Below are 15,246 nucleotides of genomic sequence, written 5' to 3' on the forward strand. Positions count from 1 at the left end.
TGCTTCAAGAGAAAGGAAGGATATAAAATTAATAAAGAGGGATTATTTATTAACATTGTCATTTGCCTTTATAGGCCTGCAGTGTGTTGTATGGATAGAAACTGAACATTGGGCAGAAAGATGGTTAGGTAGGGGCTGAAGAATAGATGAAGGGGATCTTTGTGGTATAAATACTGGACATACCCTTTCTCTGTATAGGAATAAATGAAGGAACTAGAAACTTAAAGCTAAGCAGAAATAAAGAGATAGATCACAAATATTTGTAATCACAATAAAAGCCATGCCACTGTTTTACAATGTTGTAATTCCAGAAAAGCAACAAACTTATATCAAGAGCAAATATGCTTAGATCTATTGTAGTGAACATTAGGAAGCTGAAAAACTGGGCCAGGAAAAAGGATGTGTGGACTTTAACCTGTCTTTATTGATGCCAAGAGTTATTCATTTTCATACTTAAACTCACTTGCAACAACTTGAAAATTAACATATTTCTAAGTTGCTGAGTAACTGACAAACATACTCTGATCTCTGCTCAGGCAAGATTAGAGAAATCACTTTTATTCAATTCCTCAAATGTTTCCTATTCACTCCATCCTCCATCCACAGATACATGATTCCAAGAAGCACATTAAAAACTTTAACTTCATTATTTTAGACCTGGCATGTTGTTATATCTACAGTGTAGGAATGGCACTGGATCTTTCAATGGAAAGTATTTACAGGAATGAAGCTCAACCCCTATAATTATTGTTCCCCTATACTTTCTCAACAATTTCATCAGTAGTGACAATCCTCAGTTATTTAATCTAAGTCAGTCCCCAAAGTCCATGGTTATTATAACTTCATTCTGCTTTCTGGGATATCATATTCAACGTTTCCTTGTTTTTTCCCTGGTTAGGGTCTCCACTTCTTTCATGAACCGGAGACAGAGCTCTTCTTGCCACGGCAAAGCCACACACTGGACAGCCACAGGGAGTCCCACAGACTCTTTCACTGCCTACAAGGAAAGAAAAAGGAAAACAGCTTTTTACAACAAGTGTCAAATAAATGCTGCTGGCCACTGTCATGAGGCAATTCCAAATACCTCTGCAAGGAGTTTGGCTCCAAGATCATTGAAGTGCCCTTTGAAACTCTTTAACTCCTCCTCATCCTCCTTTGTTGTTGTTGTAACTGGTACCACACCGGCAGGGAAGTCCAAGAAGTTATATAAGACAGTATAAGAAATAATCTCTGTACAGACAAAAGACATAAGACACATAAAATGACTACTCAACTGTCTTGAGCAACTTGCAATGTTTAACAGCATAGGGAAGACAGTACTTCATAATTCTAATCACACATATCTCCTCTCCACTCTACAGATGAGAAAATTATTTGGAAAAACTGAAATTGATCTCAAGCAACTAATAATGCAAAAGTGCAGACACCGAAGGTCCCATGTTAACAGCCCTATGTGCTGTCCCTAATTTTCTGGTCTTTAAGAAGGCACTCAAAACAGTTTTATTTTGCAGGCTGTGCGATTGCTGATGATCATCTGACTGCCTTAGAGACTGTATTGTTAAATTAAATTCCCAGAGTCTGCAGTCTCTCTATTTAAGAGGAACTTTAGAAATAGTGTTGGGACTGTCACAAAAACTGTAGTTACATATTCTTGGAAGGATGAATGATTTCCTATGTGAAGGTCTTTGCTTCATTGTACAGAATACTTACTAGACAGACGTTTTCAGTAGCAGCTAATTTGCCTCTTATAAACTGTAGCTGAGGTAAGATGTTCAACATCAACACGAGACATGCTATGTGAACTCTTTCCCTTATAAGCCGGGATGGAGTTACACATACTAGCCCTTGCCATTCCTGTCCAGTGTGGCAAGATCCAAAATGGGAACTTATTAGGGTTGTGTAGTGCTTCAGATTCAAAAGTGAAAACTCCTTAAAGTAGCCAACCCTTGGGACAGTACAGCCACATGATCCATCTTTTTTTAGATGCGTTTGGTTCAAAGAGTTGCAAACAAGCATCATAGTTGCACCCCATGCGTTACTCCATGATTTTTTTGCCCCAACATCAAAGCATACCACAGCCCTAGGATTTAGTCACATTTGATTGAATAGGAGTAGGACACTCCTGGATTCTAAAGTTTCCAACATACTTCCAAAACTTGGTTTTCCAAGTTACCAAAAAGTACCTGGTATTCTTCCTGGAAACCCACTCTTAAAAGCAGGACCCAATGCAGGACAAAGCAGCACATCCAGTTCCAGTCTTTTCCATTCTGCAATGAATTCTCTGCAGTATTCCTAATAAGAGATCAATTTACACAGCAGGGCTACCTTTTATTTCTCAATGAATAAACCTGGCATCCAGAAATACAGTGGCATCTGGTAGGGGCAAGAGGACAGATAGCACAGCAAAGGTGGGCTTTTGAGTTGCTGTTCCTTGAACAAGTGCTTTTTGGATGACCAACATTAACCCTCTCTCCTGGAGATTAAGTGTCTGCGCATTTTCCTTCATCCATCCCTTGAAGCAGACACTGTTTTAAAACTTAAAATAGCTTCCTTAGATGTGAACTCGTAATGGAGGATCTCAGAAGCAAAAATCGCATCTGATCCCAGGATTCCCTTCTAAAAATACCCGAGCTCCAAAATCTGCCCTTTTTCTCCCCAGCCCCGCTCTCCACACACTGCACTGCCACTGTGTAGAGAAGGCCCCCCCACCCCCCATGTACCCCCAATATTACCAATAGGAAGGAAAAGGCTGTAACTCAACAGTGGATTCTCTTACAAGAAGTCCTAGATTTAATAAGGCAGGGAAAGACCCCAGTGTGAAACCCCGGTGAGGTGGTGCTACCAGATGAACCAATAGCTTGACTTGCAATAAAATAGTATCTCATGCTCTTTTCCTAGAGCAAAGAATATTTTCCTGATTTAATGTTCAACTAGGAAACATATGGTGTGGCCAAATAATATATTTATCCAGTACATTCTTGAGAATGTATAGGTAGTCCTCACTTAACAACTGGTCTGTTTAGCAACTGTTCAAAGTTACGACAGCACTGAAAAAGTAAATTTATGACTGGTTCATGTACTTATGGCCATCACAGTGTCCCTGTGGTCACGTGATCAAAATACAGGCGTTTCCCAACTGGAGGCGTTTATGACAGTTGCACCGTACCATAGTCATGGGATTGCCATTTGTGCGCTTCACAGCTAGCTTCCAACAAGCAGAGTCAATGGGGAAGCCAGCAGTGAAATTGCAAGTCACTGTCACGTGATGTCTCATTTAACAACCTGTAGTGATTTCCTTAACGACTGCAGTGGGAGTGATGTCGTAAATCTGGCGGGGTCACGTGATGTTTCACTTAATGACTGTGCCAATTAGCGATGGAGTTTCTGGTTCCAAATGTGGTTGTTAAGCAAGGACTATCTGTATTCCTGTCACAGAAAAAGTCACTGAGCAACAGAGCATAAATACAAGAAAAATAGACAAGTCTGTGTAACTATAACAGGACATGAGAAGTGCACAAGTTACAATCGCATCCTACATTTCAGCTTCTGCTTAACCCCTGCAAAAAAAATTCTGTGGATACCACAGTTTTTTGTATATTAAGCATCTGATATTCATTTAAGATTTAAAACTGTCATTTAGAGGAAAGAACAGCTTCCCATGCAGGGATGACAGAGCTGGTCTTTACTTGGAAATATCCACAGAGGCAACATTCACAACAAGCCCATCTTTACTGAGCTGCATCCTCCGAACATGTTGGATTTTAGTTTCCAACACCCCATGCAGCATGACCAATGGTTGGAGATCATGGGAGGTACAGAAGTCTGATGTGACTGGAGAGCATCAGAGTACAGAGTAAAGACACTGTAAGTTTTATGAATGCTTTAAATCTGTGGTCTGAGGTTGAAGAAGACTATGCTGTTTTCTTTACATGCCTCAGAAAATACACAGGCAAGATTTTGGAAGCTTGGAAAGATTCTAAAAGAAAATTTACCTCAACTTCCAAGTGATATTTCCAAAGCTCTTTTACAGACCTAAAAATTCAGAGAAAAGAGGTGAACAACAGACACATGGAATTGGCTGTCTATGTTCATGACCTATAATAGCGTTCCCCAAGCTGATGCTAGACAGCTATGCTGGTTTTAATTCCTCTGGGCAGACTGGAACTGAGTCTAATACATTCAGTGGGCACAAGACTGGAGAACAGTATTGTACAGTAATGGCAGTAAAGTTAGCACATTAACTTTGGCAAAATAAACCAACTGTTGCTGAAAGCATCAATATGGAGATCAAGAAGTATTTGTAAGAAGCATCAGTGGGAAGAAAATGTAGTTTTTTTAAAAATCCCTTCCTGTATATATAAATCCTCCTATACTGTATATACCAACCTATTTTCTTTTTATCCCAAATTACTTCCCTCTGCAAGTTGGGATGAGAGAAGGGGAACAACCGAAAACAATTCATACCAAGGAAGGATTAAACAGTGTTCCCCAACCCATAGTGCTCTCCTCCAGGAAATGCCACCTCATATTTATCCTATAAAGTCAACACAAGGAATGATATTTTGTTCCCGTGTTATTTAGATTTGCCTTTACCTTGAAAAGGACAATATACAGACAATATATGAATGCACAAGGTATCTTTTAGGAAATGTCAACGGAACCACACATCCAAAAACATCTGCATTGTTTTGGCTAGAATTGTTGGCTTCAACAGTTATATTATGGAGTCTTCATAATTTTAAGAACACATATCTAGTATTTACTATAGCAGAGAACAATTAAAACAAATACATAGAAAACTACTGAAAAAGCAAGGGTTAGGAAAATATTCGCAAAATGGGCACCACTGCATGATTTTTCATGTTATAGGTGCTAAACGATAGATTCAAAATAATGTTACATTATTCTGTGAAAATCCAGAGCTTTTACAAGATTTAAGAAATAAAATGTAGTGTTAATTTTGGGGTAGATGGGAACAAGTTCATTCTAGTTAGTTCTGCACATACATAGCCTCTTATACTGCTACTCTACAGCTGTAGTTCTTTGGAATCACATACAAAACTCATCACACAGGTCCTTGTTTTATACTAAACTACTGCTGGAAAACCTTACTGCAGATGCAATAATTTCTGCTTGGTTAAAAGCATATTCACCACAAATTCCATCCAAACAGGAACCATAACATCAGGAAGCAAAAAACCACCCACTTACTACAGAAGCAACATTAAAAAATGAAGGCCTTAATCTCCCACCAACAATATTTACCTTTCATGCAGGTTCCTCAAACTTCTTGACAGACGAATATGCTAAGGAAAAAAAAAATGAAAAGTGCCACACTTGGGATGAATTTAAAAATAAATGGTAAAGCATCTTAAATATTATACTTCAGAATGATGTCTGACTCACTGACAATTTAGAATGAAACACAAGTAGCCAAGAAGCAGCTAATCTGTTTCTCTAACCTTTCCCGGCTGGGAACAGTAGTCCCAACCCATTTGGAAGGCTGAAGGGTAAGGAAGTTCAGTTGTTTCAATGCAGTCTGATATACCCTACATCAAATTTATTATATTATATATTGAGCATGTCAAAGCTAGATTGTTCACAGTTGGTGTAGGGTAGTGATTAAAGTCACAGACTAGAACTGTGGAAACCCAGGTTCCAGTCCACCATCAGCCATGGAAACTTACTGGGTGACTTGGAACTAGTCATTCTCTCTGCTCGACCTACCTCACAAAGTTTTTGTTGGGGGGATAAACTGAAGGGAGATCCTCACATAAGCTGCCTTGTGCTCTTGGGGGAAAGGCAGCATATAACTCCAACATCATCATCACGATCACCATCTAACTGCATCCCTCCTCTGCCCCACACATCATGCTATTCTTTATTCCCAAATGATATACAATTCTGAATTGGGGAAAATGCATGCCCTGCAATTTAGCCATGATTTTTTTTTTAAGCAATTTAGTATCAATCTGCTCACTGTGTGTCATTTCTTCTGAACTTTATAGGAACCTTGGGGATCCCATGATGAGCCTGCAAGGTGGCTGTATGATGTCAAGTGATTGTTCTCCTGCAATCTTGGGTTTTTATGTTTTCTTTTTATTTATGCTTGAGTGTTTTATGGTTTTTAATTGTTATTATGTTTGTATGACACCCAGAATCACACTTAATGAGATGGGCGGCTACATAAATTGGCCAACTAACTAAATCTTATTGGGAAGAAAAGGCACTTTAAGGGAAAGTGGGACTGCTTAGATAGAGGACATAGATCTCAAGTCCACATCCAAAAGGGTACATTGTGATACCTATTACATGTTTTTAAGAATATAATACTGAAGTTCAAAATCCTCCATTTTAAAAAAGGCCCAAAACTGTCAAGACTGTATCTCCACACACAACTAGAAAAAGACAATGTGTGTGTCTTAATAGATTTCACATCCTAGGTTTTGATTTATATTTGCTCCCATGTTTTGAATGGATAAACCTGAGGTTGCTGCTACAAAATTATGCAGTTGTATGTAGTATTAGAAAAACAACTTTGATTAGAGAATGAACATTGAAAGTTTCAAGGAACAAGCAAATGTCAGGAGAACGTGAAGATTAAACTAGCTTTATGCTACACCCTGAAAGATACATGTTAATGCAAATATAAACAGGTTAAAAGTACTGACATACTCTATAGCTATTAAAAGAACCAGATTTCCACTGCTACCTATTTATTATGATAATGTAATTACATAACTCAGCCATACTGGTTTTCACATGTTTTTGGCAACATCAACTTAATATTATTCAGTATATTTTTACATATAGTATTATGGCAATGAAGAATAAAGATTCCTAGCAGTAATATGTGAACTCTTCTCACTTAAGGTACTCCAGACTTCATGATCTGTATGTCCTCTGTGCAAACTGAATTAACAGAAGTTAACAGGATTGTCCTCATGAAAGAATGAAAAGCCTCCAGGTAAATGAAGATAGCAAGAGACCAGGCTTACTATTGGTCTGATGATCCAGGATAGGACTCTTTGTAACCAGTGAGGTAATTTTAGCATCAGCAGGAAGGGCTGTAGTTTCGGATCTTTAGGCTCACCTTCGCTGAAAGGAAACAAGACAACCCAAATACATAAATAAAAGGCTAAGATAATTTTCACAATGGACGTTATCTTCCAATTCCAGGGCATCAGCTAACACTATTGGCATCCAGAAATCTGTTTGCCATGTAAATTAGCAATTCTGATTAATCTGTAAACCAAAAGAAAAATCCTACTAAATCAGACATAGAGGCCATCTAGTCAAACAGTGGCCCTACAGACTCCCTCTTTATTTTTAACCCCCCACCCCATAACCTTGCATTCCACTGAAAATTCAGTTCTTTCTCTGTTCATCCCATCTGTTAAAAGAAAAAAAAAAGTGGGCTTAATGCAGAATCTTACTTCTCTCCATTGTGAAAGCTATCCATTTATTCTATCCTTTATTCTAACCTTCTTTAACCTGTTACTGATTTATAGAAGGACCTCTTCTCTTATCTCATTACTCCTAAATTTCCTCAAGGGTTTCCAATGAAGGACTTTTATCAAGAGCTGTTTGGGAAGTTCAATCATACTATGACTGATCAGTCCTAGTATGCTGTCAATACAAAGTTTATTATAATAAGCTACAGCAGCTGAGTTCATGTATCACACTAATCCAATATCAAACCAACTATATTCTGGTTTAAAACAATGTGCCAGCCAATGTCTATTAAATATCCAGGTAAAATGTTTGGCAGCACTTTCCAAATCATTTTATAGGGCTAACAAGGCAGGGCTTCTCTTAGAAAAACCTATCCAATTCTTCTTCAACAACTTTCCCTTCTGTACATTTAATTGTTTTAATTATATTTCCATTTATCTATGCAAGACATTAAGATTAACTCACTGTAATTTCTTGGCAGCTCCCTGGATCCATTTTTTTCAAACAGTTATTGTAATTATTTTCCAACCCAATTACGATTAATTTCAATTATAAGTTAAAGTTGCAGGATAATCAACTATCACACGCTGAAACCCATTAAGGACTCTTATTGCTTGCTGGTTCCTTTTCATTCCACTTTTCAAAGGCACACTCTAAAAACTCCCATAAAATGGTTCAGGCTTTTAAACAGGTCCAGTTCATCTGTAGTAAGAACTGATTCAAATAAATTAAGTATCTCCTTAATTTTTTGGTTCTGCTATATTGCTATATATTTCTTGGTTGTGCTATACTGAAAGCTTTTTATTTGAATTCATGTTAACAGTTTACTTCTCAAAGTCATTTCTTGCTTTTTTTAAAAAATCTCTCCCCCCCCCCCCGGTCTTAGAATATATGGAGCTCAGGGTTAAACTGTGGAGTCCTTGGTGCTCTCTGAGCTTGGTTGTTTGGTTGCAGATGTTTCATTACCCAACTAGGTAACATCATCAGTGCTTGGGAGTGTGGGGTTTACTCCGTTTATATACTGTAGCTTGCCCTGCCAGTGTTGGTAGGGGTGTGATTTTCTCCTTGGTAGTTCCTTGATTAGGGTATTGTTTTCTGCTTGCTTGTCTGGTGTTAATCCCTGCTTATCTGGGTGTAAGCTGCTACACAGGATGTGTTCTTTCTGTGTCCTTCTTAGCTTTTTTTATTGTCTCTTTTGAACAGTGTGTAAATGTGGTTAATCTCTATTTGTCTATTGCTGGATGATTTGTCTGAATGCCGAGCTTCCAGAAATTCCCTAGCATTTTTGGATTTAGCTTGGTCTAAGGATGCTCAGTTTCCCAGTTAAAACTATAGTTGAGTCTGTCCATGTGTTGTGAGATTAAGTTTGTCTTCTGACTGCTAGTTGGTGTTCATGGATGCGCTCTGCTAGTCTGCATGTCTGACCTGCATAGTGGCTGTTACAGTCCTTACATTGTATGTTGTAGATGACTCCTGGGTTTTTTTCCCCCTGGGCTACTGCATCTTTTGGTTTACTTAAGATGTTTTGGAGGAATTTAGTTGGTTTGTGTGCTATGGTGATGCCATGTGCTCGTAATAGTCTGTTGGTTGTTTCTGAGAGGTTTTTGATGTATGGTAGTGTTATCCTTCTCATAACTTGTGTTGGTTGTGTTGTAGTGGGTGGAGTGGTCAGGCACTTTTTGATAAAGTTGCATGGGTATCCATTTTGTTGGAAGATGTTGTATAGGTGGTCTGTTTCCTTTTTCTGGTGTTCTGAATTGCTGCAGTACTGTTTGTACTCATCTGAATAATGTTCTTACACAGTTCTTCTTGTGGGAGGTTGGGTTGTTACTTTGGTAATGGAGCACTTGGTTAGTGTGGGTTGTTTTTTGATAGACACTCACTAGCACTGATGATGTTACCTAGTTGGATAGTGAAATCTCCATCTCTCTATCTGTTCATCTAATGTACTTTTTTAAAAGGTGAACATGTGACTGTGACTGTGTGTGTGTGTGTGTGTGTGTCCTTTCTAAGCAGGTCCTTTCTAAAATGAGAGTTAATGTGATGGTGCCAGACTTGCATGGGGAAAGACCCAGGTTCTAATCCACTTTGAGCCACAGAAGCTCACTGGGTCAAATAAGGGCCAGTCACTCTCATCCAGCCCAGTTTACCTCACAGAATTGTTGTTCTGCTGCAGAATGAGTGAGGAGTGCTATGTATGTCACTTTAGGTACCTGAAGGAAAGGTGGTATACATAACTAATAAATAAATAAATATAATGTTGCCAAGACTTCCACTTTCTAAAAAACAGTGTTCCTCTCTCATGATTTCCTTGATGTTCTCCATAGCCATTCTAGCATCCATTTGAACTGGTGTACACTTTTCCCCTATACTGTGAATGGTATTCTATTTAAGATTTTATTACACAATTTAATTCTCTCCACTATATTGATTTGTTGCACTGATACACTATTCTGATTTCTTGTATGATATCTGTATATCTTGTTCCCAGCTTGTGATTTTAATTTGACAACAATCCTGGAATATTAGGCTGACAGACAGTAAATATTCAAAGTGAGCTTTATGGTTAAACAGAGACTTGAAGCTGATTTTTCTCCATTTAAACATTAAGCAGGATACTATACTGCCTATATTACCGTAGTAGGCTGTTTTATATAGTATCGCATCCCTCCACATACATATAGATAGTCCTCATTTATCAACTGCCTCATTTATCAACTGTTCAACATTACAACAATGTAGAAAAAGCAGCTTTGTGACCAATCCTCACATTTACAACTATCAGAGCAGCCTATGGTCACATGATCGCCATTTGGGCATTTCACAACCAGCACACATTTACAACCATGGCAGCATCACGTGGTCACCATTCACGTGCTTCACAACTGGCTTCCAACAAGCACAGTTAATGGAGAACGCAGAAGTAAAATGCAAGTCACGGCCACATGATATCTTGCTTAATGGCTGTGGTGATCTGTTTAACAACCAAATGGGGAGTGACACTGTAAGCCTGTCACAGTCACATGATTTTCTGCTTAGCGACCACAGCGCTTAGCAATGGAGTTTTCAGTTCTAATTGAGGTCGCTAAGTGAGGACTACTGGTAGTATTTTTGATCCATAATAAAAATAAAGCTTCCAGCAGAGTTATGGATGTTGTAGTTTGAAACAAGAGGAAAAAAGATTCATACAGCACAAGTCCAAAATGTTTTGTTCGTAGCAGCTTTCAGCATCAGAAAACTTAAATCCCTGTATCCACCTACTGAAAATAATTGGAAACACAGGATAAGAAAAGGGGGAAAATCATTTCCACAAAATAAGCCTTCTACTCCTTTTGTTCCCTCACATACACCTCAGACTATAGAAAACAAAATACTTACAAAGACTTTAAGACAGTGGCACCACCATCAGCAAAAAAGCCTGGAGCAAAGAAGTTGTTCATAAAATAGTTCATGTGATATGGCTCAAAGGGGACCAACTAAAAAGAAATGAGAGAACATTTAAAAAGTTTTTTTTAATTGCTTTATATGCAGGAGGAAATACTATAATCAGGTATTCATGTCTTAAACATGGACTACCAGGAATCACAGTGATCAGACTTTTTACTGTGTCAACAGAAAGTCAATTCATAAGCAGAAATTGACTCAGAAAAAGCCATTTCTCTAAATCAGTGTTTTTCAAACTTGGCAACTTTAAGATGTGTGGAATTCCCCAGCATGCTAACTAAGGAATTCTGGGAGTTGAAGTCCACCTATCTTAAAGTTGCCAATTTTGAAAAACACTTCTCTAAATCAACAAAAGGATAAAAATCTATTCAGTTCCATGTGATTCAATTTTTCACTTTAGAAAGGCTTGTACAACTCTACTAAAAGTCAACAGATGTTCCATAAACGGCAGTCCTGTGTAACACTTGGAAACAATCTGAGAGCCTTCTTGTATATAAAGATTTTTCTATATTAATCAAATCAAGTCAAATTCTTTAAATACTATATGGTGGGACACCAAAAATGGCATAAGAAATAATTAAGAAGCAAATTACACAGAAATGAAGGCAAAGTGAACCAGAATAGTGAATACTCAAAGGCAAAAAGAGATGGTCTCTCTTCAGTCCATATAAAACTTCAACCTTCATTAACAACAGGCAGTTCAGTGGAGGTAGTAGATAGGGAGGGAAAACCCAGATGACATTTATTTGATGTTTTGCCCTCTCCTTTTCTGCTGCAGCCCTAACAAAAATCTCTCTGATGCCCACTGGTGTTCCCCTCAGAAACATACCTCTCCTTGGAATGAAACATACTGCCCCCCCCATGAGTATACATACCACATGGCCATTTATTTCCAGAAGCTCCTTGGTTTCCAGCACAGCTCGTCTCATGGAAGGGCTTAACATGCTATAGGAATTGTTGACATAATATCCTATTCTGAGAGGAGCAGAGCTGGTATAAACCTGGAGCAACAGAAGAACAGGAAGAATTTTCAAAACAATTAATCATGGTAGGTGCTTTAGAAGTACAGGCGAAACTCGAAAAATTAGAATATCGTGCAAATGTTCATTTATTTCAGTAAGGCAACTCAAAAGGTGAAACTAATATATGAGATAGACGCATTACATGCAAAGTGAGATATGTCAAGCCTTACTTTGGTATAATTGTGATGAGTATGGCGTACAGCTTATGAAAACCCCAAATTCCCAATCTCAGAAAATTAGAATATTACATGACATCAATAACACAAGGATTGGAAATAGAACAATATCGGACCTCTGCAAAGTATAAGCATGCATATGTACTCAGTACTTGGTTTGGGCCCCTTTTGCAGCAATGACTGCCGCAATGCGGCGTGGCATGGATGCTATCAGCCTGTGGCACTGCTGAGGTGTTATGGAAGACCAGGATGCGTCAATAGCGGCCTTCAGCTCCGCTGCATTGTTCAGTCTCATGTCCCTCATCTTTCTCTTGGCAATGCCCCATAGATTCTCTATGGGGTTCAGGTCAGGCGAGTTTGCTGGCCAATCAAGCACAGTAATCCCACGGTCATTGAACCAGGTTTTGGTACTTTTGGCAGTGTGGGCAGGTGCCAAGTCCTGCTGGAAAATGAAGTCAGCATCCCCATAAAGCTCATCTGCGGAAGGAAGCATGAAGTGCTCCAAAATCTCCTGGTAGACGGCTGCGTTGACCCTGGACTTAATGAAGCACAGTGGACCAACACCAGATGATGACATGGCTCCCCAAATCAACACAGACTGTGGAAACTTCACACTGGACTTCAAGCATCCTGCATTGTGTGCCTCTCCATTCTTCCTCCAGACTCTGGGTCCTTGGTTCCCAAATGAGATGCAAAAGTTGCTCTCATCAGAAAAGAGGACTTTGGACCACTGGGCAACAGACCAGTTCTTTTTTTCTGTAGCCCAGGTAAGACACTTCTGACGTTGTTTGTTGTTCAGGAGCGGCTTGACAAGAGGAATACGACATTTGAAGCCCATGTCCAGGATCCGTCTCTGTGTGGTGGCTCTTGATGCACTAACTCCAGCCTCAGTCCACTCCTTGTGAAAGTCCCCAACACTTTTGAATGGCCTTTTCCTGACAATTCTCTCCAGGCTGCGGTCATCCCTGCTGCTTGTGCACCTTTTTCTTCCACACTTTTCCCTTCCACATAACTTTCTATTGATGTGCTTTGATACAGCACTATGGGAACATCCAACTTCTTTTGCAATTCCTTTTGGGGCTTTCCCTCCTTATGGAGGGTGTCAATGATGGTTTTCTGCACAGCTGTCAGGTCAGCAGTCTCCCATGATTTTGATTCCTACTGAACCAGCCTGAGAGACCATTTAAAGGCTCAGGAACCCTTTGCAGGTGTTATGGATTCATTAGCTGATTAGAGTGGGACACTTTGAGCCTAGAATTTTCACACTATTCTAATTTTCTGAGATTGTGAATTTGGGGTTTTCATAAGCTGTATGCCATAATCATCACAATTATACCAAAGTAAGGCTTGACATATCTCGCTTTGCATGTAATGCGTCTCTCTCATATATTAGTTTCACCTTTTGAGTTGCCTTACTGAAATAAATGAACATTTGCACAATATTCTAATTTTTCCAGTTTCACCTGTAGGTCACCACGCTGGGTAAATCGGAACTAGATTAGCTATGGAAACGTCCATTTCTCAGTCACTCCAGCAGTTCTTTATCAAAAGACTGGGTTAAGTCTGCTGGTGTAAATATCAGCCCACTAGTTTAACTCCAGAGACACCAGCAGAGGGTGCTTAGGTCAATTATTAATGTTCCTTAGCTAACAGTTCTGAAGCACAGGATCAAATCATGAAATGCTTTCCTAGTGTGAAGAAGAAAACACTTCAAGATGGAAATTTAAAAGACAGGGATGCCTCAAAAGAAAGAGTCCGTTCTTCAGAAGACGGTGAGTCCCGAAGCAGGGCCTCAGTGCCTGAGCACAACACTAACACAAGTTCAAGGGAAAAAAACAAGATGGTCCTTTAAATATCCTTTTCCCTGTGGGCAAACATGCAACACATTTTCATAGCTGACAGCTGATTTGGTTTACTATTATTTTTCTGAAGCTGAGAGACAAAGTGGGCAGGGTGATTATGTAGCACATGTTGATGGGCCATAACTCCAGGTTTTCTTTTCTAAAGTTTGGGTGGGATGGGGATTTCCAGTGAGAATGTGGCAGCTTAAACACTTCTTCGTGATAGGGAGAGATGACGCTGCAGCTGGATTGTTGGCTGGCGGCAAGCGCTGGTTGCCCAACTTCCTCTGGATAAAGGAGGAAGTGAGGAAATCAACCCATTTGATCTCCTGACATCTGTTCCTTGAAAGCTAATCGCGGAGACTGAAGCCTCTGTGAATGGCTCTTGAGTTGAGCAGCTAGGAGGCAGGGGAACCATCTCTGTTCGCCGCTGCAGTGCAGCCTTTAATGGAGACTAGAGCCAACCAATTCTCATTTCTTAAACACTTTGGTTTATAATTATTTTTCGTCTTAAGAGAGACTTTCCTTCACAACAGATAAGTAAATCTCTTGGGGCTTATCCTTATTTTTGGGACTATATTTTTAAATGAAGAAATAGAGTTTTAAAATTAAGCTGATTAATTTGGAAAAAGCTGGAGGAAGTGGAATTTAAAAGAGACTTAAAATTTACTTATAGTGAAAAAGGAAGATTTATTTGTTAAGTTTATTTTTTCATGAAACTCCATCTGCAACAATGAGGTTTGTCTTTTCTATGGGAAGGTTTCTTGTTTTTTCAATTCTCTCTGCTGACTGGTGGGGCTTTAGAAACAGAACTAGACTGTAACTTGACTCCTGTGTGATCCCTTTGAAGTGCACATGTGCCTGCAATTTCAGCTTGAAAGGCACTAGAGGGTATGAACTGCAATTTACCTTGACTTGTAATTAACTATATCTGGCTATACATTTTACTTATCTAAACAGAAAGAAAAAAGAAAAAGAAGAAATGGCTAAAAGAGGTCCCTTGGAGCAGCTGCTAGAAGATAAAATAACTCCTTTAAATCTACTCAGTTAATGTTTGATTAATTAGGAGCTAGATTGAAGTCCCTCGAAAAAAAGATAGAGAAAAGAGTGGATAAGACGATTAACTTTGGAAAAAAGATGGAGACTGAACCAAATGTGGAATTGGAGTTCAAAAAACTGTTGGACTATGAAGGTGATATGAATAAAAAAAGTTTGTGGATTTAAATACGGACTTAAGATGGCCAAAGGATGATATGGAAAAAGATATTAGAACTGAATACAAATGGAATCAATTGATGTTACAATATT

General features: G+C 39.0%; 1 protein-coding gene across 1 annotated transcript in view; it reads right to left on the reverse strand.

Annotated features, from left to right (window-relative positions):
• Window positions 1-537: 537 nt before the first annotated feature.
• LOC103049160 (fatty-acid amide hydrolase 1) overlaps window positions 538-15,246 on the reverse strand; it is a 32,396-nt gene continuing 17,687 nt past the window's right edge. Inside the window, exons 8-15 of the mRNA XM_007430157.3 lie at window positions 11,775-11,900; window positions 10,834-10,931; window positions 6,999-7,098; window positions 5,266-5,306; window positions 3,993-4,032; window positions 2,184-2,292; window positions 1,085-1,230; window positions 538-997 (exon numbers count right to left, since the gene is read on the reverse strand). Coding sequence (XP_007430219.1) covers window positions 869-997; window positions 1,085-1,230; window positions 2,184-2,292; window positions 3,993-4,032; window positions 5,266-5,306; window positions 6,999-7,098; window positions 10,834-10,931; window positions 11,775-11,900 — 789 coding nt within the window. The 3' untranslated portion in view covers window positions 538-868. The remainder of the gene's footprint in view (window positions 998-1,084; window positions 1,231-2,183; window positions 2,293-3,992; window positions 4,033-5,265; window positions 5,307-6,998; window positions 7,099-10,833; window positions 10,932-11,774; window positions 11,901-15,246) is intronic.

The sequence above is a fragment of the Python bivittatus genome, unplaced genomic scaffold (assembly GCF_059951505.1).
Source record: "Python bivittatus isolate LINGU-HERP-01145 unplaced genomic scaffold, Pbiv_v1 ctg000700_np1212, whole genome shotgun sequence".
In the NCBI taxonomy this organism is placed as follows: domain Eukaryota; kingdom Metazoa; phylum Chordata; class Lepidosauria; order Squamata; family Pythonidae; genus Python; species Python bivittatus.